The sequence below is a fragment of the Aedes albopictus genome, chromosome 1 (genome assembly GCF_035046485.1).
Source record: "Aedes albopictus strain Foshan chromosome 1, AalbF5, whole genome shotgun sequence".
Classification (NCBI taxonomy): domain Eukaryota; kingdom Metazoa; phylum Arthropoda; class Insecta; order Diptera; family Culicidae; genus Aedes; species Aedes albopictus.
The window spans coordinates 72,826,719-72,851,454 of record NC_085136.1 but is presented as its reverse complement, the minus strand read 5'-3'; the positions used below and the strand labels follow the sequence as shown (position 1 = coordinate 72,851,454).

General features: G+C 42.0%; 1 protein-coding gene across 4 annotated transcripts in view; it reads left to right on the top strand.

Annotated features, from left to right (window-relative positions):
- LOC134285006 (uncharacterized) overlaps window positions 1-24,148 on the top strand; it is a 38,521-nt gene extending 14,373 nt beyond the window's left edge. For all 4 annotated transcript variants that reach the window (XM_062844835.1, XM_062844833.1, XM_062844834.1 and 1 more), the window contains one exon: window positions 19,978-24,148. In XM_062844835.1, coding sequence (XP_062700819.1) covers window positions 22,992-24,002 — 1,011 coding nt within the window. In that variant the 5' untranslated portion in view covers window positions 19,978-22,991 and the 3' untranslated portion in view covers window positions 24,003-24,148. The remainder of the gene's footprint in view (window positions 1-19,977) is intronic.
- Window positions 24,149-24,736: the final 588 nt, after the last annotated feature.

The window sequence follows — 24,736 nt, the reverse complement described above, 5'->3', positions numbered from 1 at the left end:
TCCTGCTCGGATTCTCCTCAGAATCCTGCTCGGATTCTCCTCAGAATCCTGCTCGGATTCTCCTCAGAATCCTGCTCGGATTCTCCTCAGAATCCTGCTCGGATTCTCCTCAGAATCCTGCTCGGATTCTCCTCAGAATCCTGCTCGGATTCTCCTCAGAATCCTGCTCGGATTCTCCTCAGAATCCTGCTCGGATTCTCCTCAGAATCCTGCTCGGATTCTCCTCAGAATCCTGCTCGGATTCTCCACAGAATCCTGCTCGGATTCTCCTCAGAATCCTGCTCGGATTCTCCTCAGAATCCTGCTCGGATTCTCCTCAGAATCCTGCTCGGATTCTCCTCAGAATCCTGCTCGGATTCTCCTCATTATCCTGCTCGGATTCTCCTCAGAATCCTGCTCGGATTCTCCTCAGAATCCTGCTCGGATTCTCCTTCAAAATCCTGCTCGGATTCTCCTCAGAATCCTGCTCGGATTCTCCTCAGAATCCTGCTCGGATTCTCCTCAGAATCCAGCTCGGATTCTCCTCAGAATCCAGCTGGGATTATCCTCAGAACCCTGCTCGGATTCTTCAAGAATCCTGCTCGGATTCTTCCAGAATCCTGCTCGAATTCTTCCAGAATCCTGCTCGGATTCTGCTCAGAATCCTGCTGGGGTTCTCCTCAGAATCCTGCTCGAATTTTCCTAAGAATCCTACTCGAATTCTCCTCTGAATCCTGCTCAGATTTTACTCAGAATCTCGTCAGGATTCTCCTCAGAATCCTGCTTGGATAAACCTCGAAATCCGGCTAGGATTCTCCTCAGAATCCGGAATCACAAATTCTTGCTCGGATTCTCCTTCAGAATCCGGCTAAGATTCTCTTCAGAATCTGGCTAGGATTCTCCTCAGAATCCGGCTAGGATTCTACTCAGAATCCGTCAAGGATTCTACATAGAATCCGTCAAGGATTCTACTCAGAATTCGGTAAGGATTCTACTGAGAATCCGTCAAGGATTCTCCTCAGAATCCTTACAGGATTCTACTCAGAATCCGTCAAGGATTCTACTCAGAATCCGTCAAGGATTCTACTCAGAATCCGTCAAGGATTCTACTCTGAATCCGTCAAGGATTCTACTCAGAATCCATCAAGGATTCTACTCAGAATCCATCAAGGATTCTACTCAGAATCCATCAAGGATTCTACTCAGAATCCGTCATGGATTCTACTCAGAATCTTTCAGGGATTCTACTCGGAATCCGTCAAGGATTGTACTATGAATCCGTCAAGGATTCTACTCAGAATCTGTCAAGGATTCTACTCAGAATCCGTCAAGGATTCTACTCAGAATCCGTCAAGGATTCTACTCAGAATCCGTCAAGGATTCTACTCGGAATCCGCCAAGGATTCTACTCAGAATCCATCAAGGATTCTACTCAGAATCCGCTAAGGATTCTACTCAGAATCCGTTAAGGATTCTACTTAGAATCCGTCAAGGATTCTACTTAGAATCCGTCAAGGTATCTACTTAGAATCCGTCAAGGATTCTACTCAGAATCCGTCAAGGATTCTACTCAGAATCCGTCAAGGATTCTACTCAGGATCCGTCAAGGATTCTACTCAGGATCCGTCAAGGATTCTATTCAGAATTCGTCAAGGATTCTACTCAGAATCCGTCAAGGATTCTACTCAGAATCCGTCATGGATTCTACTCAGAATCCTTCAGGGATTCTACTCGGAATCCGTCAAGGATTCTACTCAGAATCCATCAAGGATTCTACTCAGAATCCATCAAGGATTCTACTCAGAATCCGTCATGGATTCTACTCAGAATCCTTCAGGGATTCTACTCGGAATCCGTCAAGGATTGTACTATGAATCCGTCAAGGATTCTACTCAGAATCTGTCAAGGATTCTACTCAGAATCCGTCAAGGATTCTACTCGGAATCCGTCAAGGATTCTACTCAGAATCCATCAAGGATTCTACTCAGAATCCGTTAAGGATTCTACTTAGAATCCGTCAAGGATTCTACTTAGAATCCGTCAAGGTATCTACTTAGAATCCGTCAAGGATTCTACTCAAAATCCGTCAAGGATTCTACTCGGAATCCGTCAAGGATTCTACTCAGAATCCATCAAGGATTCTACTCAGAATCCGTTAAGGATTCTACTTAGAATCCGTCAAGGATTCTACTTAGAATCCGTCAAGGTATCTACTTAGAATCCGTCAAGGATTCTACTCAGAATCCGTCAAGGATTCTACTCAGGATCCGTCAAGGATTCTATTCAGAATCCGTCAAGGATTCTACTCAGAATCCGTCAAGGATTCTACTCAGAATCCGTCAAGGATTCTACTCAGAATCCGTCAAGGATTCTACTCAGAATCCGTCTAGGATTCAACTCAGAATCCGTCAAGGATTCTGCTCAGAATCCGTCAAGGGTTCTACTCAGAATCCGTCAAGGATTCTACTCAGAATCCGTCAAGGATTCTACTCAGAATCCGTCAAGGATTCTACTTAGAATCCGTCAAGGTATCTACTTAGAATCCGTCAAGGATTCTACTCAGAATCCGTCAAGGATTCTACTCAGAATCCTTCAAGAATTCTACTCAGGATCCGTCAAGGATTCTACTTAGAATCCGTCAAGGTATCTACTTAGAATCCGTCAAGGATTCTACTCAGAATCCGTCAAGGATTCTACTCAGAATCCTTCAAGGATTCTACTCAGGATCCGTCAAGGATTCTATTCAAAATCCGTCAAGGATTCTACTCAGAATCCGTTAAGGATTCTACTTAGAATCCGTCAAGGATTCTACTCAGAATCCGTCAAGGATTCTACTCAGAATCCGTCAAGGATTCTACTTAGAATCCGTCAAGGTATCTACTTAGAATCCGTCAAGGATTCTACTCAGAATCCGTCAAGGATTCTACTCAGAATCCGTCAAGGGTTCTACTCAGAATCCGTCAAGGATTCTACTCAGAATCCGTCAAGGATTCTACTCAGAATCCGTCAAGGATTCTACTTAGAATCCGTCAAGGTATCTACTTAGAATCCGTCAAGGATTCTACTCAGAATCCGTCAAGGATTCTACTCAGAATCCTTCAAGAATTCTACTCAGGATCCGTCAAGGATTCTACTTAGAATCCGTCAAGGTATCTACTTAGAATCCGTCAAGGATTCTACTCAGAATCCGTCAAGGATTCTACTCAGAATCCTTCAAGGATTCTACTCAGGATCCGTCAAGGATTCTATTCAAAATCCGTCAAGGATTCTACTCAGAATCCGTTAAGGATTCTACTTAGAATCCGTCAAGGATTCTACTCAGAATCCGTCAAGGATTCTACTCAGAATCCGTCAAGGATTCTACTTAGAATCCGTCAAGGGTTCTACTCAGAATCCGTCAAGGATTCTACTCAGAATCCGTCAAGGATTCTACTCAGAATCCGTCAAGGATTCTACTTAGAATCCGTCAAGGTATCTACTTAGAATCCGTCAAGGATTCTACTCAGAATCCGTCAAGGATTCTACTCAGAATCCTTCAAGAATTCTACTCAGGATCCGTCAAGGATTCTACTTAGAATCCGTCAAGGTATCTACTTAGAATCCGTCAAGGATTCTACTCAGAATCCGTCAAGGATTCTACTCAGAATCCTTCAAGGATTCTACTCAGGATCCGTCAAGGATTCTATTCAAAATCCGTCAAGGATTCTACTCAGAATCCGTTAAGGATTCTACTTAGAATCCGTCAAGGATTCTACTCAGAATCCGTCAAGGATTCTACTCAGAATCCGTCAAGGATTCTACTCAGAATCCGTCAAGGGTTCTACTCAGAATCCGTCAAGGATTCTACTCAGAATCCGTCAAGGATTCTACTCAGAATCCGTCAAGGATTCTACTTAGAATCCGTCAAGGTATCTACTTAGAATCCGTCAAGGATTCTACTCAGAATCCGTCAAGGATTCTACTCAGAATCCTTCAAGAATTCTACTCAGGATCCGTCAAGGATTCTACTTAGAATCCGTCAAGGTATCTACTTAGAATCCGTCAAGGATTCTACTCAGAATCCGTCAAGGATTCTACTCAGAATCCTTCAAGGATTCTACTCAGGATCCGTCAAGGATTCTATTCAAAATCCGTCAAGGATTCTACTCAGAATCCGTTAAGGATTCTACTTAGAATCCGTCAAGGATTCTACTCAGAATCCGTCAAGGATTCTACTCAGAATCCGTCAAGGATTCTACTTAGAATCCGTCAAGGGTTCTACTCAGAATCCGTCAAGGATTCTACTCAGAATCCGTCAAGGATTCTACTCAGAATCCGTCAAGGATTCTACTTAGAATCCGTCAAGGTATCTACTTAGAATCCGTCAAGGATTCTACTCAGAATCCGTCAAGGATTCTACTCAGAATCCTTCAAGAATTCTACTCAGGATCCGTCAAGGATTCTACTTAGAATCCGTCAAGGTATCTACTTAGAATCCGTCAAGGATTCTACTCAGAATCCGTCAAGGATTCTACTCAGAATCCTTCAAGGATTCTACTCAGGATCCGTCAAGGATTCTATTCAAAATCCGTCAAGGATTCTACTCAGAATCCGTTAAGGATTCTACTTAGAATCCGTCAAGGATTCTACTCAGAATCCGTCAAGGATTCTACTCAGAATCCGTCAAGGATTCTACTTAGAATCCGTCAAGGTATCTACTTAGAATCCGTCAAGGATTCTACTCAGAATCCGTCAAGGATTCTACTCAGAATCCGTCAAGGGTTCTACTCAGAATCCGTCAAGGATTCTACTCAGAATCCGTCAAGGATTCTACTCAGAATCCGTCAAGGATTCTACTTAGAATCCGTCAAGGTATCTACTTAGAATCCGTCAAGGATTCTACTCAGAATCCGTCAAGGATTCTACTCAGAATCCTTCAAGAATTCTACTCAGGATCCGTCAAGGATTCTACTTAGAATCCGTCAAGGTATCTACTTAGAATCCGTCAAGGATTCTACTCAGAATCCGTCAAGGATTCTACTCAGAATCCTTCAAGGATTCTACTCAGGATCCGTCAAGGATTCTATTCAAAATCCGTCAAGGATTCTACTCAGAATCCGTTAAGGATTCTACTTAGAATCCGTCAAGGATTCTACTCAGAATCCGTCAAGGATTCTACTCAGAATCCGTCAAGGATTCTACTTAGAATCCGTCAAGGGTTCTACTCAGAATCCGTCAAGGATTCTACTCAGAATCCGTCAAGGATTCTACTCAGAATCCGTCAAGGATTCTACTTAGAATCCGTCAAGGTATCTACTTAGAATCCGTCAAGGATTCTACTCAGAATCCGTCAAGGATTCTACTCAGAATCCTTCAAGAATTCTACTCAGGATCCGTCAAGGATTCTACTTAGAATCCGTCAAGGTATCTACTTAGAATCCGTCAAGGATTCTACTCAGAATCCGTCAAGGATTCTACTCAGAATCCTTCAAGGATTCTACTCAGGATCCGTCAAGGATTCTATTCAAAATCCGTCAAGGATTCTACTCAGAATCCGTTAAGGATTCTACTTAGAATCCGTCAAGGTATCTACTTAGAATCCGTCAAGGATTCTACTCAGAATCCGTCAAGGATTCTACTCAGAATCCGTTAAGGATTCTACTCAGAATCCGTCAAGGATTCTACTCAGAATCCTTCAAGGATTCTACTCAGGATCCGTCAAGGATTCTATTCAGAATCCGTCAAGGATTCTACTCAGAATCCGTCAAGGATTCTACTCAGAATCCGTCAAGGATTCTACTCAGAATCCGTCAAGGATTCTACTCAGAATCCGCCAAGGATTCTACTCAGAATCTGTCAAGGATTCTACTCAGAATCCGTCAAGGATTCGCCTCAGAATCTGTCAAGGATTCTAGTTAGAAACCGTTGAAGGATTCTACTCTGAATCTGCCAGGAATTTACTCGGAATCCTTCAAGGATTCTACTCAGAATCCTTATGTTATATACTGCATTCTATTTTATCATATCCATAAAATAACAATATGATTTACGGTTAGTTGAAAATGATTGTAAAATAATCCGTTTTTATATTGTTATGAAACTATGCAATACGACTTCAACTACATTTCGGTAATCATACCTTGTAAGGTATCTTCTAATTAGTTAAATCTCTTTTTGGGTTTCCTAATTGTTACAACGGCGTATTTAACTGTACTGTGAATAATTCAGTATGTTCTACATCATTGATGCTGGCCGCGTGCAGACGTGTTTGGAGCTGCTCGTCACATATTTTTTCCCGTCCGCTTATTTTTCTATGTTCGCGATTATGCTGACGGTTTGGCCGGTGCTACGCCATCCGGATCCGCGTGTGGAAGGGTTTTTGTGCTGTGTGAATTGTGCAGTGTTTCGTGGGTTTCGGAAGAATTATTTATGGAGAACTATTTTCATTTTTCAAAATCAATTCCACGTTGCCGAAGATTGTGTCCGTCAAATCGTGATACGATGGGTAGCGCTACGCCATCCGGAGGAGATTAATTAACTATCGTGTGTGTGATTGCATGCCGCTGCTAGCAGATCGAATAACGCATGTGGTGCCGGAATTGTTATCGGGAGTGTAGAAATTTTCCGCGTTTTGCCAGCCGATAACTATCCATGTTTGGAGTGTTTATTTTGTTTTTTTTTTCGAGTTGTGTTTTGGTTTTCGGCTAATACATCATGCCATCAGTGATTAGAGAATTGTTCTAGAATCAAACATTGTGGTCTCATGCTCATAATAGAGATAAAGTGACGTGTGTTCTAATGATGACTGACAGCGTGCGCGAAGGTGTTGTGGCGAGGAGCGACCTGATTGCGGCGAGAGGAGGAGTAAACCTGACGGTGCCGTAAAGACGTTACCATGGTGATGGCACTGATGGCACTATGGCAGCGCAACCTTGGATGGTTTTCGGTGAGATTGTTCCGATCATTAATTAACAAATTAAACTAAATACGTGCCAGTTTCGAAGATTATCTTTGAATCAGGAAGTGTGTTTGCAGTATCATTATCCATTTGATAACGGTAATGCACACATGCGGGGCTTATTGTAAGTGAAAGTGACTTCTGAATGGACGTGTCTCTCCAGCCATTCTGAAATGGGTCTCTGAATCTGCAATAGAGCTATCACCTTCTAACTCCCGGACTAAAGCCTTTTGCAGTAGCATCAATATGGTATTGCAGAAATCTTTCTTCCATAATATCACTGCCGGACAGTGGGGGTTAGTTGGATCACACACACACACACACACTGTGAATAATTCAGTATGTTGTATTTTGTTTGCTTGATTTTTCACTAGAGTACTGCGCTTGCAGTCAGAAGTGAAGTCAGGCTGGCATGCATTCTGGCACAAGTTTCGTGTATGAGGACATCCGTCCGTCGTTACTGCCGCGGAATGAAAAAAAACTTCAGCTTGCAGGCTTGTTGGCTGGATTCGAAGAGAGGAAAAAGTCTCTTCCGGGAATAATGGCATGTGTGGAAAACGAGTTTGTTTCGGATAAGAAGTAGTAGTGCGCGGTTCGCCGGGGGCCGGTTGCAGATTTACCAAAAGCAATAATAGTATCATATCTACATATGTTGCCGACTAGCAGGTACATGTGTGCATCATCTACAATGTGTGACGGTGACGGTGGTGCTAAAATTAATCATAAAATCGATACCCAGAATCAAAATATGTGTCTCCAAATGGTTTCCCGGAGGTATTGGAACGAGATGTTAGACTATTTTCTTGAATTGTAATATAAACTTTGTCAGTTTTCACCATTTGTTTAAGAGGAGTGTCGATTTTTATATTTCCACATTACTAGACAATTTCTATATTGCATTGTTAACTTATGGTAACGATTTGTGTTATGGTGCATAACTTTAAGTTGTATTGTTATTTTAGTCTTATGATGATCGACACGGATTTATGATAAGCCGCCTACTGCCTGAATCACAGCATATTGTTATGATACAGTGCATCGTTCTTCAATTGAAAGCATTACTTTGACAAAATACTACGATATAAAATTCAAGAATCAATTTGACTACCGAACTTGTGACATGTGCAAATTTTCGCTTCACATACGAAATGGGGATTCGGATTCTGCGAAGTTGCATTAGCCAGCTCAGCGCAGTGATATGGATACATACATAACTGGAATGTTGGTCTCTTTCTCCGAAGAAATTGTTATTGTGTCGCGGAAGGGCGCGTGCTGCCGCCCAGAGGGGAAGATTGAATTTATTTTATGTACAGAATTTACCTTTGTAGGCTCCCACGCACAATGCCCACCATGGTGCTGTGCTGACTCGACTGGTGATTTGGACTAGCAACGAACCGAAACCGGCTGGCTGCGAAAGAGGAAGAAGGTCGACTCTCCACGATTCTGTCACCGAACACATCGGTGCGCTGGTGGGTTGGCTTCTTTTTCCTGTGCCGGGGATGTTCTCTGCCTACGTGTGTACAAATATTTATGTAGCATAAAACGCAATTTTCCGAGTAGCGGATGTCCCAACTCCTCTTGATTTGGGGGTGGTGGAGATGGGTGAGTGGACACAGTTCCGAGTATCTGGAAGCTATGGAATAAGATCTTAATGTAGCTTCTAGTCTCATTAGTAAAATGTTGGCGGGAAAGTGAAATACTTAAAACCTTTTCAAAACTTCTCAAGAATTCCGCTTTGGATTTCTCAGTTTTCAAAGTGTGTAATGTAGCTATGAATTTCTTTCAAAGCTATACAGAAAAACATACTCCGTACAGAATGCTTTGATAGTCGTACAGAACGACTTTGGAAATTGTACAAATTTTCAAATCAAGAGTCGTGCAGGAAACACTTGATACTTATACGAAAGGCCTTTTTAAAAAACTAACTGGAGACTCCTCTTGAAAGTCGTACAGAATCATCTTGCAAGAAAATGTCCTTACAAACTAAATAAAAACAATTATATTTTGTAAAGAATGTCATTTAGTGTCCTACATAATCCTGAAATCGTGCATGGTTTCTCTCATAGTCGTACATGATTTCTTCTGATGATTTACAACACAATCTTGCTCAAAGTTGTACAGACCTGCCTTTAAATCCATGAAACATCTAGTTTTGTAGCATATAAAAATCCCCCCTACAAAAAGCCCCCTTGGAGTCGATCCGAAGTCCTATAGAATGCTCTTAAGATTTTTACAGAATCTTCTTGCAAATTGTACAACACTATGTTACTAGTCGAGCGAAATCCTGTTGAGGTTCGTGAATTACATGAAATCTGTTCAGAACCTCCTTAGAAGTCGTTCAACATTCCACCAAGAGTTCTCCTCAAAACCTTGCTAGGATTCTCCTCAGAATCCTGCTTGGATTCTACTCAGAATCCTTCGAGGATTCCACTCAGAATCCTTCGAGGATTCTACTTAGAATTCTTGGAGGATTCTACTCAGAATCCTTGGAGGATTCTACTCAGAATCCTTGGAGGATTCTACTCAGAATCCTTCGGGGATTCTACTCAGAATCCTTCGGGGATTCTACTCAGAATCCTTCGAGGATTCTACTCAGAATCCTTCAAGGATTCTTCTCAGAATCCTTCGGGAATTCTACTCAGAATCCTTCGGGGATTCTGCTCTGAATCCTACGGGGATTCTGCTCTGAATCCTTCGGGGATTCTGCTCAGAATCCTTCGGGGATTCTGCTCAGAATCCTTCAGGGATTCTGCTCAGAATCCTTCAGGGATTCTGCTCAGAATCCTTCGGGGATTCTGCTCAGAATCCTTCGGGGATTCTGCTCAGAATCCATCGGGGATTCTGCTCAGAATCCTTCGGGGATTCTGCTCAGAATCCTTCGGGGATTCTGCTCAGAATCCTTCGGGGATTCTGCTCAGAATCCTTCGGGGATTCTGCTCAGAATCCTTCGGGGATTCTGCTCAGAATCCTTCGGGGATTCTGCTCAGAATCCTTCGGGGATTCTGCTCAGAATCCTTCGGGGATTCTGCTCAGAATCCTTCGGGGATTCTGCTCAGAATCCTTCGGGGATTCTGCTCTGAATCCTTCGGGGATTCTGCTCTGAATCCTTCGGGGATTCTGCTCTGAATCCTTCGGGGATTCTGCTCTGAATCCTTCGGGGATTCTGCTCTGAATCCTTCGGGGATTCTGCTCTGAATCCTTCGGGGATTCTGCTCAGAATCCTTCGGGGATTCTGCTCAGAATCCATCGGGGATTCTGCTCAGAATCCTTCGGGGATTCTGCTCAGAATCCATCGGGGATTCTGCTCAGAATCCTTCGAGGATTCTGCTCAGAATCCTTCGAGGATTCTGCTCAGAATCCTTCGAGGATTCTGCTCAGAATCCTTCGAGGATTCTGCTCAGAATCCTTCGAGGATTCTGCTCAGAATCCTTCGAGGATTCTGCTCAGAATCCTTCGAGGATTCTGCTCAGAATCCTTCGAGGATTCTGCTCAGAATCCTTCGAGGATTCTGCTCAGAATCCTTCGAGGATTCTGCTCAGAATCCTTCGAGGATTCTGCTCAGAATCCTTCGAGGATTCTGCTCAGAATCCTTCGAGGATTCTGCTCAGAATCCTTTGAGGATTCTGCTCAGAATCCTTCGAGGATTCTGCTCAGAATCCTTCGAGGATTCTCCTCAGAATCCTTGAAGGATTCTACTCAGAATCCTTGAAGGATTCTACTCAGAATCCTTGAAGGATTCTACTCAGAATCCTTTGAGGATTCTACTCAGATTCCTTCCACGATTCTACTTAGAATCCTTCCACGATTCTACTCAGAATCCTTCCACGATTCTACTCAGAATCCTTCCACGATTCTACTAAGAATCCTTCCACGATTCTACTCAGAATCCTTCCACGATTCTACTCAGAATCCTTCCACGATTCTACTCAGAATCCTTCTACGATTCTACTCAGAATCCTTCCACGATTCTACTCAGAATCATTCAAGGATTCCACTCAGAATCCTTCCACGGTTCCTCAGAATCCTAGTAGGATGCTCCTCAGAATACTGCTCGGATCCTTTTTAGAATCCTGCTAGGATTCTCCTCAGAATTCTGCTAGGGTTCTCCTCAGAATCCTGCTAGGATTCTCTTCAGAAACTTGGTAGAATTCTCCTCAGAATCTTGGTAGGATTCTCCTCAGAATCCTGCTAGGATTCTTCTCAGAAGCCTGCTTTGATTTTCCTCAGAATTCTGCTAGGATTTTCCTCAGAATCCTGCTAGTATTTTCCTCAAAATCCTGCTAGGATTCATCTCCTCAGATTCCTCTCGGGATTCTCATCAGAATCCTCTCGAAATTCTCCTCAGAATCCTCTCGGAATTCTCATCAGAATCCTGTTAGGATTCCCCTCAGAATCCTACTGGGATTCCCCTCAGAATCCTGCTAGAATTCCTCTCTGAATCCTGCTAGGATTCTCTTCAGAATGTTGGTATGATTCTCCTCATAATTCTGCTAGGATTCTCCTCAGAATCCTGCTGGGATTCTCTTCAGAATCCTGCTAGGATTCTCCGCAGAACCCTGCTAGGATTTCCTCTGATTCCTGCTAGGAATCTCCTCAGAATCTTGTTAGGATTCTCCTCAGTATTCTGCTAGGATTCTCCTCAGAATCCTGCTATGATTCTCCTCAGAATCCTGCTAGGATTCTCCTCAGAATCCTGCTAGGATTTCTTCTGATTCCAGCAAGGATTCCCCTCAGATTCCTATTGGGATTCTCTTCAAAATGCTCTCGGAATTCTACCAGAATCCTGCTGGGATTCTCCTCAGAATCTTGGTAGGATTCTCCTCAGAACCCTGCTATGATTCTCCTCAGAATTCTGCTAGGAGTCTCCTCAGAACCCTGCTAGGATTCTCCTCAGACTCCTGCTAGGATTTTCTCAGAATCCTGCTAGGATTCTCCTCAGATTCCTCTCGGAATTCTTCTCAAAATCCTGCCAGATTTCTCTTCTGAATCCTCTCGGAATACTCATCAAAATCCTGCTAGGTTATTCCTCAGAATCCTGCCTGGATTCTCCTCAGAATCCTGCTAGGATTCTCCTGAGAATACTGCTAGGAGTTTTCTCAGAACCCTGCTAGGATTCTCCTCAGACTCCTGCTAGGATTTTCTCAGAATCCTGCTAGGATTCTCCTCAGATTCCTCTCGGAATTCTTCTCAAAATCCTGCCAGAATTCTCTTCAGAATCCTCTCGGAATTCTCATCAAAATCTTGCTAGGGTATTCCTCAGAATCCTGCCAGGATTCTCCTCAGAATCCTGTTAGGATTCTCCTCAGAATACTGCTCGGATTCTCTTTATGATCCTTGGATGATTCTCCTCAGAATCCTGCTAGGATTCTCCTCAGAACCCTGCTAGGATTCTCCTCAGAACCCTGCTAAGATTCTCCTCGGAATTCTGCTAGGATTTTCCTCTGAATCCTGCTAGGATTTTCTTCAGAATCCTGCTAGGATTCTCCTCAGAATCCTGCTGGGATTATCCTCAGAATGTTGGTAGGATTCTCCTCAGAATCCTGCTAGGATTTTCTTCAGGATCCTGCTAGGGTTTTCTTCAGAATCCTGCTTGGATTCTCCTCAGAACCCTGCTAGGATTCTCCTCAGAACCCTGCTAAGATTCTCCTCAGAATTCTGCTAGGATTCTCCTCAGAATCCCGCTAGGATTCTCCTCAGAATCCTGCTAGGATTCTCCTCAGAATACTGCTGGGAATCTCCTTAGAATCCTGCTGGGAATATTCTCAGAATTCTGCTAGGATTCTCCTCAGAATCCTCTTAAGATTCCCTTCAGAATTTGCTAGAATATTCCTCAGAAATCTGCCAGGATTCTCCTCAGAATCCTGCTAGAATTCCCCTTAGATGCTAGAATTCTCATCGGGATCTTGCTTGGATTCTCTTCAAAATTTTTCGAGGATGGTCATCAGAATCCTACTAGCGTTCTCCTCAGAATCCTCTCAGGATTCTCCTCAAAATCCTCCCGGAATTCTTCTCAAAATCCTCTCGGGATTCTTATCAGAATCGTGCTTGGATTCTCCCCAGAATCCTGCTAGGATTCTCCTCAGTATCTTGGTAGGATTCTCCTCAGAATCCTGCTAGGATTCTTCTCAGAATTCTGCTAGGATTCTCCTCAGAATCCTGCTAGGATTCTCCTCAGAATTCTGCTAGGATTTTCCTCAGAATCCTGCTAGGGTTTTCCTCAGAATCCTGCTAGGATTTTCTTCAGAATCCTGTTAGGATTTTCCTCAGAATCCTGCCGGAATTCTATTCAGAATCCTCTCGGGATTCTCCTCAATCCTCTCGGATTTTTTTTTTCAAAATCCCTTTGGGATTCTCATCAGAATCCTGCTAGGATTCTCCTCAGAATCCTGCTAGGATTCTCCTCTGAATCCTGCTAGGATTCTCCTCAGAATCCTGGTAGGCATCTCCTCAGCATCCTACTAGGATTCTCCTCAGAATCCTGCTAGGATTTTCCTAAGAATCGTGCTAGGATTTTCCTCAGAATCCTTCTCGGGTTCTCCTCAGATTCCTCTCGGGAGTCTCCTCAGAATCCTGCTAGGATTTTCCTCAGAATCTTGTTAGGATTTTCCTCAGAATCCTGCTAGGGTTCTACTCAGAATCCTGCTAGGGTTCTCCTCAGATTCCTATCGGTATTCTCCTCAAAATCCTCTCGGAATTCTTCTCAGAATCCTCTTGAATTTCGCACCAGAATACTGCTAGGATTCTCCTCATAATCCTGCTACGATTCTCCTCACAACCCTGCTGGAATTCTTCTCACGATCCTGTTAGGATTCTCCTCAGAATCTAGCTTGGATTCTCCTCAGAATCCTGGTAGGCATCTCCTCAGCATCCTACTAGGATTCTCCTCAGAATCCTGCTCGGGTTCTCCTCAGATTCCTCTCGGGAGTCTCCTCAGAATCCTGCTCGGGTTCTCCTCAGATTCCTCTCGGGAGTCTCCTCAGAATCCTGCTAGGATTTTCCTCAGAATCTTGTTAGGATTTTCCTCAGAATCCTGCTAGGGTTCTACTCAGAATCCTGCTAGGGTTCTCCTCAGATTCCTATCGGTATTCTCCTCAAAATCCTCTCGGAATTCTTCTCAGAATCCTCTTGAATTTCGCACCAGAATACTGCTAGGATTCTCCTCATAATCCTGCTACGATTCTCCTCACAACCCTGCTGGAATTCTTCTCACGATCCTGTTAGGATTCTCCTCAGAATCTAGCTTGGATTCTCCTCAGAATCCTGGTAGGCATCTCCTCAGCATCCTACTAGGATTCTCCTCAGAATCCTGCTCGGGTTCTCCTCAGATTCCTCTCGGGAGTCTCCTCAGAATCCTGCTCGGGTTCTCCTCAGATTCCTCTCGGGAGTCTCCTCAGAATCCTGCTAGGATTTTCCTCAGAATCTTGTTAGGATTTTCCTCAGAATCCTGCTAGGGTTCTACTCAGAATCCTGCTAGGGTTCTCCTCAGATTCCTATCGGTATTCTCCTCAAAATCCTCTCGGAATTCTTCTCAGAATCCTCTTGAATTTCGCACCAGAATACTGCTAGGATTCTCCTCATAATCCTGCTACGATTCTCCTCACAACCCTGCTGGAATTCTTCTCACGATCCTGTTAGGATTCTCCTCAGAATCTAGCTTGGATTCTTCTCAGAATTCTGGTAAAATTCTTATCAGAATCCTGCTAGATGACAACAGAATCCTCTTGAAAGTTATGCATGCTTTTTTGGATTCTATTGCTTTTGAAATCCTTTCGGAATGATTCTTATCCGACCAATTCTGCTATTTCCACTCACTCGGGAAACGGGAAAGAACGAAAAGCTTTCACCCACGGGAGGGTGAACGACGGATGAAAAGCAACCGGTTTATGTAAACCTTGGATTTTTTTTGGCTGTTTCTGCTTCTCTTGGGTGGCATTGCGAACTCTGCCTGGGAAAACTATGAAAGAGTAAAAGCTGTTTCCGCTTCGACTATGGTTTCTCATTGTATTGCCCCGGTTAAAATTTATCAGATTTCCTTGTCCTCCGAGTTTGTTGTTGTTGTTGAGTAAGGATTTATTACAGACGTAAAGAAGTCGCCAGCGGCATTATACGAATGCAATTGAGTGGGAAAAGTGTCTCAAAAGAGAAGAATGGCGGAGGTCATCTGTCCTAAGAGCTTTCCCCGTTGCAAACTTTTCGCCATTTTTATGTGGGGTGCCAGTTGCGTCGCTTGAGAGGGTCTTCATTGGAATGAAGCAGGAGAAAAGCTTTACTCAGTACATAACACTGTTCGACCAAATTTCTTGTGCATCATGAGAAATGTATATTAATCATTTTAGTATAGTACAATATATGGTTTAAGTTAAATCGGAATGTTGAACAAAATAATAGGACGATATGTTGTAGCATTAAGCATGGCTAGAACACATAAAACTATACAATAACGATATAGCTTATGGTAAAATGGTGTGATACGTTTATGGATTTCTGTATGAATTTTATATACAGCTTTACATAAATATAGAATCTCTTGGTAGCCGTACAAGAATCACTTATGAATCGCACAGCAACCCCCTTTTTGAGAGTCGATATATTCTATTTAATTTGTTCAGAATCCCGTTGAAGTTGTTCTAAATGTAATTATAAGTTGTACAGTAATCACATTAAAGTCCCACAGATTTTTTTTTCTAAATTCCATTGAAAGTTGTACTGAATTATTTTGTAAGCCGTATAGAATTCCCTTGAGAGACAAAATGAATTTTATAAAGAGTGGTAAAAATTCTTCTTAGAAATCGTATATATCCTCCTATTGATGTTCGTACAGAAACCCCAGTAAAGTTGTGCGTAATGATCTCAAAAGTCTTACAAAATACCATTTTCAGTTGTAAAGCATTCATCTGAACATCTTATATAGTACTCTTAAGTGTCGTAAAAATTCATTTTCGAAATGGTGGCTTATTGAGAGCAACTATAAAAGTACTGTAGTTGAGATAATTCATATAGAACTCATGTATTTTTTCAGTTTTGGAAAAAAAAACGTTAATTAGTCTGCATTTAGATGCTACATAAACCAACAATACGATATATTGTATCACGAGATCGCAGTTTATTTAGATGAAAACGTGAAAAATAACACAAAAACGATTTGTCTTATGGTTATGTACGGTAATTTTTTTAGAAATTTGTAATATCTTATTGGTGATCAAGAATCGTGTTGTGTTTGCGTTACCTTCCATGAGGTTTCTTTAGTTACGCTTTACTGTATAATTACAATATTACTCTTTGTTAACAATAAATTGTTGGAGGTGGAGGTGTATGATTCGTCGATTGGAAATTTGCCGACCAGTGTCCAATCTATTATCAACGCGGTACAAGTACAAGCAATAAGGATGGCGCCCATACTGCCTACTGGTGATGGCGATGACGACGAGAACGTTGCGTGGAGAATGCATTTCCACTCACTTTTGATTGCATTCGTTTCGACTCGGCGTCTGTGGGGTGAGTTGGATAAAGCCAAGGGTACCCGGGAAAAACTAACATATACGAATGTTATTGCTTATAATCAATATCAATCTACCGTGTATAAAACTTTTATTACAAAAAAAAAACTGTAAATCCCAGAATGCACTTGATTGTTACAATATCTTCGTTTTTACCATATAGGATATGGTTAACAACCATTGCTAGTATCGTAACTTTATTATTTTCTAGATTTCAGCTAGAATAACCTTTTATTTCGATACAAGCAGATTCAGACAGAAATTTTGAGTTCATCAGTTATAGCTATAGCAAAATGTTACGATATAGTATACCGTATTTCTATCCTACCTTTTCATTCGGCCATGGCAACCTCCGACAAGGTGGTGCAACAACCTACTCCAACTCCATCCGAACGACTCTTTGACAACAACCAACGACGAAGCTTTTACCAGATAGACGCAGCACAGTGGTGCGTCGCAGTTTCCGGAAAATGTGGGATGCATTTACTTGCAGCAGCCAGCAGCACCACTTGCTCGATTATGTGCATCGTCGTCCTACATGGATCTGTGGATGGTGGCTCCCGTGAGGAGTGCAGGACATGCAATCCTCCCCGTGTTGTCGAGGAAAACTACACGCATATTTATTGCTTTTGAAGTGGATGCCGACGATGGGGGTATGGGGTAAGAGGTGCATGGTGGCAGCAGCTATACAAGAAGGACGAACGAAGTTTATTGATTAGTTTTGCATGGAATTGGAATTTTGGAAGCGGAAAATCGGATGCAGTTGGTACATATTTGGCTTGGGTCACTGAAGCCATGGAAAGTTCATTCCAAGCAAGGTATTCCGTGTAAGGGTTCTAGTTTTGCTTATTTGAATGATAATTTGGGATGTAACCTTCTGTGTTCTACTTAGAATCTTTCTGTGGTTTTCTCTTTTCCGAATCCTTTTAAGATTCTCTTTGCATTGAGATTCTAAATCATAGTTTCGTCAAAATATTCTCTCTTAAATTATCTTGGGCTTCACCTCAGAATTGTCTTAATATTTTCCTCAGAATCTTTGGAATTCCAATCAAAACGCCCTCGAGATTCTTCGCAGAATTGCTTTGAAATACTGTTTTTCGTTTTTATTTTTGTGACTTTTAATTATACTAAATCTTCACTCCTTTTGAAATACTTCCCGGAAGACTCTTGGCATTCTTCTCACAGTCCTTTTGGGTTGCTGTTCATTAGCTCATTGGGATTCCCCTAAGAATCTTTTTGGGAGTCCCCTGACAATCCTATCCTAATCCTTCTGGAATTCTTCTCTGAATCCTCTCGCTATTCTAATCCAAATCCTCCTGGAATTCTTTCCAGAATCATAGTCCGGAATCCCGTTGGAATTTGCTCTGAATTACCCTGGTCATCTTTACAAAATCCCCCTGGTATTCTCCTAGTATTATCCTCAGAATCTCCCTTGAATTCTCCCCCAGAATCTTCCAGGGGATTATCTCAGAATTCCTCAGGATTCCCTTGAGATTCTGCTCAGTGTTCTCCTGGTATTCTTCTCTAGATCCCCATGCAATTCTTCTTAGGCTTCCCCTGGCTTTCTCTTTAGAATCCCTGAGGGATTCTCCTCTGAATCATCTTAGAGTGCTTCCCCAGAATCCCCCAGGAACTCTCCTCAGGATCCTCCTAGGATTCTCCTCTAAACACCCTTGCAATTCTTCTCTGGATTCCACTGGGGTTCTCCTCAAAATCTTCTTCTCAGAGTTTCCCCTCAGAATCCTTCTTGATTTATCCCCCCGAATCCCGCAGGGATTCCCTTCTGGGATTCTCCTCTAGATCTCCCTGTATTTCTTTTCAGGATTCCCCTGGGATTCTCTTCAAAATCCCTCTAGAATATTCCTCACGATATCCCAGAGATTATCCTCAAAATCGCTCTTGAATTCTCTTCCAGAATCTCCCAGAGGTTTTTCACAGAATTTCTTAGGATCCCCCGGTATTCTCCTGTAGATTCTTCTCAAAATCTCTCTGGAATTCTACTCAGAATCTTCCTTGAATTCTCCCGCAGAATCCCCCAGGGATTCTTTTCAGAATCCCTCAATTCTTAAGGAAATATTCTCCTTATATTCTCCCTAAGATCCCCCTGCAGTGTTTAACATCAGGATTCCTCTAGGGTTCTTCTCAAAATCCCTCCTGAGTTCTCCACCAGTATCTCCCAGTCATTTTCTCAGGATGACCCAAGATTCTCCTGGTATTCTCATCTAGATCCCCCTGTAATTCTTCCTCGGATTCTCCCCCAGGGGTTCTCAGATCCTCCTCGAATTCTCCCCCTGAATCTGCTACGGGGTTTATTTACTCAGAATTTCTCAGGGACTTTTCTCAGGATTCCCTTAGGATTCTCCTGAGGATTCCTCTGGGGTTCTTCTCTGGATTCAACTGCTATTCTTCCTAGTGTTTTCCTGGGGTTTTAGTCCCTTAAGATTCTCCTAAGAATTTGCCTGGGACTACTCAGAAACCTCGGATTCTGCCTCAGAATCCACCTAGGAGTTTTCACAGGATCCTTCAGAGATTCTCCTCAGGATTTCTCTGGAATTGTCCTCAGGATCCGCCTGGGGTTATCCTCAGAGTCCCCCTCGAATTCCCCCTCCGAATCCCCCAGAAGGTTTTCTCAAAATTCCTCAGGGATTCTCCTCAGAATTTTCCTCCGATTCTCACCCAGGGATTCTGCTTTAGATATCCCTGCGATTCTTATCGGGATTCCTCTGGGATTCTTCTCAAAATCCCTCAGATTCTCCACAGAAATCTCCCAGGGGTTTTTCTCAGAATTCTTCAGGGATTCCTTAGGATCCCCTTGAGATTCTCCTGATGATTCCTCTGGAATTCTCCTCTGGATTTCCCCGCAAATCTTCTTAGGGTTTTCTCTGGTTTCTACTCAAAGCTCCTTTAGATTTTCTTCAGAATTTGCCTGGGATTCTCCTCAGAAACCTTGAATTCTACTTCAGAATATACCAGGGAGTTTTCGCAGAATCCCTCAGAGATTCTCCCCAGGATCTCCCTGGAAATGTCCTCAGGATCACCCTAGAGTTCTACTTAGTACCCCGCTCGGATTCATCTGAGCATCCTCTAGGAATTATTTTAAGAATCCCTTCGGGATGATCGTCGGAATTGCCTTATGACTCTTCTCAAAATCTTCTTGCGATTCTCTCCCACATGTTCTTAGGATTCTTTCCAAAATATTCTTGGGATTCTCTTCAAAATCCGCCTAATATTATTTTCAGAATAGCATTTGAAGTTCTTCATCATATTTTTCAATTTTTTTAATCCTAAAGTTTTTCTTAGAGTTCCTTTGAAACACTTTAAAGAGCATCATCTTGATTAGAAGGAAAACTGGTGAGCTCGTTCCATGACTGTTTTAGATTTTCGTATGTCCGCACGTATAGATTAAACCTATTCGTTGTTTTCTGTGCCTTCCTTGTTTTCCTGAGCTGTGCAGTGGATTTGGTATTGGTGAGCTCGTTCAATGCTATTTTGTTAATTAAATTATCGAAAAATATATAAAGTATATATTTTTTTAATTGATAATTTATTTTTTTCTTTTTTCAGGTATGTACGAAGTTCGAATCTGTGCTTATTCCGTGGTACAGTCAGGTTTTTTTTTTACGCGGGGGATACGTACCGCGTAAAAATAAAACTCAGTTCAAAATTGAAAAAACCGCGTAAAAAAAGTCTCACCATTTCTCGACGAATCATGCAAAAATAAGACGATGATTTTTTTTTGTATGGAGTTTTCATTTACGCGGCCGCGTAAATGAAAACCGCGTAAAAAAAGACCTGACTGTATGTTTTATATTGTTTTACAAATTAGTTCTATAGATTTGTATTTCAATTTTTTTTATCCTGTTTTATAGATTATCGTTATTTTCGAGGTTTGCATACCCAAGTAACATTTTAAGTCAAATAGGCTGGAATAAGTTCTTAGAATCTTCATAAAACTAAAATAAAAGGTATAATGTTTTGTGACGGTTTTCGAAACCTCTACAAGACTAATTGGTCATCAAAGTGAATGCGCTGTATTTCTTGATGGTAGATGACGAAGTTCCAATTATTGTCCAATTAACATTAGCAAAAAAAATCGTCCTTTTCGTCACCGAAGTAAATTTTCTCAAGAAAGGTCATCATCTATCATAATGCAAGCATCTCAGAACAAACCAAACGTAGAAATGTGCTTCCAATGGTGACGCGACGATGGCGATGATGATGGTTACGAGAAGCATCATGACGGTGCTTTCCCCGTGATACATACTTCGAACTACATAGTTACTTGTAAGGCATCTCTTCCGGTATCGTCATCGTCATTCGTAGCATCGCGGCGTCGTTGGTTTCTCGGTGATAAGCAGCTTTCTTTACCGCTTACCGAAAAGTTGTCTAAACTTGCAAGAAAACACTAAAGTGTATATAGATGACCTTCCACTCCAGGAGAGGGTTGTATGCGTTTGGTGATGGTGTCAACTTTTTACCGTAGTCGCTTATTCAAACTACGAAGCATGTATTGTGAAGAATATTGATCGTTAAAGGATTATGTTCTTTAAAAGAGGTGTTGTAATTAAATTACTATCGCACATCAAAGAAATCTTAAATGGTTATTACACACTTGCACTACTTGATAAACGGTAATTTTAAAACAAATATTCAAAAACGTTGTCATTGCGTGAAAATACAAAAAAAAAAATCCATGATGTTTTTTGTGTTTCAATATACTATTCAAGGTATGGTTTTTGTATGGTTGAGTATTACCATATCAATAAGGTATATGTATTTGTTTTAATACACAATTACCATACGATTTATCGTATTTAATAATATTGACTTTTTGTCTATGAATTTTGGCCATCATAACCATATTGAACTTATGTTTGCTTCTTTCTTACTTAAGTAAAATTTAATACATTAAACTATCATAACTTATATACTCTTTAGATGAATAAATCCCACAATCCCATTAAAGTTTTCCTTGTGAACACAGTTCCCATTTTCCTTTGTAATCTTTGAGCCTTCATGCTTTTCGTCCTTCTGTGTATGTATATCAATAGTACATTATTCCCGGAACTGGAAGGTAGTTGGAAATTGGATGCGCGAAAAAGAAAAACAGAAGCACAAAAAACTCGCTAACGACAGTCAAAAGCACTTCCATTGGTACCTCTGGCACCGCACTGGAAGAAGCTCTCTCGGAAAATCCGCTTTTGGACGCGCTCCGAAGGCTAGCTCTCCAGCAAGCGCACCCAACAACTTCGCCAACAGTTTATATATTATTTATAGAAATAAATATGCTTCCCTGGTTTTTTTTTTGCTAGTGCATTTCTCCTTCCATCATTCGCTAGGAGAACGTTTTCGGTGACTCCACTTCATTCGTGGACCCCTTTGCTTCGTTCTTGGGAAACAAAAAAAAAAATACGGCATGTATTTTGTTCCCGGAGAACATCCAAATACTGCTAAGTAACCATCACATATTTGGTAATATTGTATTAAATGTATACAATTGGTCGTTTTGAAAATCTTAGAACAAGAAGGTCAAGATCAGCAAAACAAATAAAATTAAACAATAAGAACTACAATACTACATACAATTATAATACAGGTTATATTTCATAGAATAGTTCCCAGTGCGGAAGAGTTCGCTTCTCAGCTTTGGGTTTTTTGAGCATTACACAGTTACTGGCAAACATGAAATTCATTGTTCACAACAAGATTTAACTGTTAAATTATTAAGTTATTATAATTCAAGGATATATATCATATAATATTTCGCCTACTTCTAATTATATTGTGAAATCTTTTTTACCATATATTGTATGGTGTGCAACTTTTTGTCGTATAATAATTTTATGGTTCTTTATCAAACAAAAATGTTATCACAATATTCTTCAATGCATTGTATTTCGCTATAACTTTCAATACAGAAATAAAAATCACGTTCTGATTGTCAGTCGGTGTTTTGAATGCTTCCACACTGGCTTTAAATTTAAGTACCTTTAGAAAGGCTTTCACCTGTTCCATTACTCCCATCTTTACCTCTTGCGTTTTCTCTTTGTTCTACCAACCAACCAAAAACGCAACCATGATCCAACCGAAGGGGAATGGAAATCGGGTGGGACAGATGGACAGCGTTGGGTGGTGGTTGGGCTGGATTGAAATCTGCCCGGTTGCTCGTTTGTTCCGTTATAGGTTCACAATTTTCCTTTTTATTTTTGGAGAGGAAACGAATTAGACCAAATTATTGATTTTTTTTTTCGGGCCACACGCGAACTTTTTGCCTTTCGCATCAGGTCGCGGTTGATTCTTCCGGGAAATGGGAAATCCTGAAAATTGTGGCAGGGTTGAAGTAAGGTTTAGCGGAAATTTGTTTTATGCCTGGTTATTTAAGCTAGGTGTTTCAATTTTCACGGTTTGCCGAACGTTGATTAGGTAGGCATCTGAACTGAAAAAAATGGTTAATTAATTAATAATCATAATTTAACATTTTTCAATTCCTCCTGGTATACTCTTTGAAATTCTTTTAAAGAATTCTCGTTGGACTTTTCTCTATATTCTTCTAGTATCCTCCTTAGAATCCTTCTAGTATGCGACTCACCATGTTGGATTTTCCTCGGGATTCTTGTCAGAATCCTCTCGGGTTTCGAATCAGAATCCATCAGGATTTTTTCTCTCAGAGTTATCTCGTGATTCTCCTCAGAATCTTCACGAGATTCTTCTCAGAATCCTATCAGGATTCCACTCGGAGTCCCCCGGGTTTCTCCTCAGAAACCTCTCTCAGAATTCTCCTCAGAATCCTTCCGGATTTTTCCGCAGAATCCTTCCGGATTTTTCCGCAGAATCCTTCCGGGATTCCCCTCAGAATCCTTCCGGGGTTCTCCTCAGAATCCTTCTGGGATTGTTCACAGAATCCCTCTTCTCAAAATCCTTCCGGGATTCTCCTCAGAATCCGTATGGGATTCTCCTCAGAACCCTTCCGCGATTCTCCCCAGAATCCTCCCGGGATTCTCCTCAGAATCCTTCTGGGATTGTTCTCAGAATCCCTCCGGGATTCTTCTCAAAATCCTTCCGGGATTCTCCCAAGAATCCTTCCGGGATTCTCCTCAGAATCCGTACGGGATTCTCCTCAGAACCCTTCCGGGATTCTCCCCAGAATCCTTCCGGGATTCTCCTCAGAATCTTTCTGGGATTGCTCTCAGAATCCCTCCGGGATTCTTCTCAAAATCCTTCCGGGATTCTCCCAAGAACCCTTCCGGGATTCTCCTCAGAATCCTTCCGGGAATCTCCCCAGAATCCTTCCGGGATTCTCCCAAGAATCCTTGCGGGATTCTCCCCCAGAATCCTCGCGCGATTCTCCGCAGAATCCTTGCGGGATTCTTCCCAGAATCCTTACGGGATTCTCCCTACAAGCCTTACGGGATTCTCCCAAGAATACTGACGGGCTCTTCCCAGAATCCTTACAGGTTTCTCCCCAGGATCCTCACGGGATTCTCTCCAGAATCCTTCCGGGATTCTCCTCAGAATCCTGTCGGGATTCTCCTCAGAATCCTGACGGGATTCTCCTCAGAATCATGACGGGATTCTCTTCAGAATCCTGACGGGATTCTCCTCAGAATCCTTACGGGATTCTTTTCAGAATCCTTACGGGATTCTTTTCAGAATCCTTACGGGATTCCTTTCAGAATCCTTACGGGATTCCTTTCAGAATCCTTACGGGATTCTCCTCAGCATCCTTACGGGATTCTCCTCAGCATCCTTACGGGATTCTCCTCAGATTCCTTACAGGATTCTCCTCAGAATCCATACGGGATTCTCCTCAGAATCCTTACGGGATTCTCCTCGGAATCCTTACGGGATTCCCCTCAGAATCTTTACGGGATTCTCCTCAGAATCCTTACGGGATTCTCCTCAGAATCCTTACGGGATTCTCCTCAGAATCCTTACGGGATTCTCCTCAGAATCCTTACGGGATTCTCCTCAGAATCCTTACGGGATTCTCCTCAGAATCCTTACGGGATTCTCCTCAGAATCCTTACGGGATTCTCCTCAGAATCCTTACGGGATTCTCCTCAGAATCCTTACGGGATTCTCCTCAGAATCCTTACGGGATTCTCCTCAGAATCCTTACGGGATTCTCCTCAAAATCCTGACGGGATTCTCTTCAGAATCCTGACGGGATTCTCTTCAGAATCCTGACGGGATTCTCTTCAGAATCCTGACGGGATTCTCTTCAGAATCCTGACGGGATTCTCTTCAGAATCCTGACGGGATTCTCTTCAGAATCCTGACGGGATTCTCTTCAGAATCCTGACGGGATTCTCTTCAGAATCCT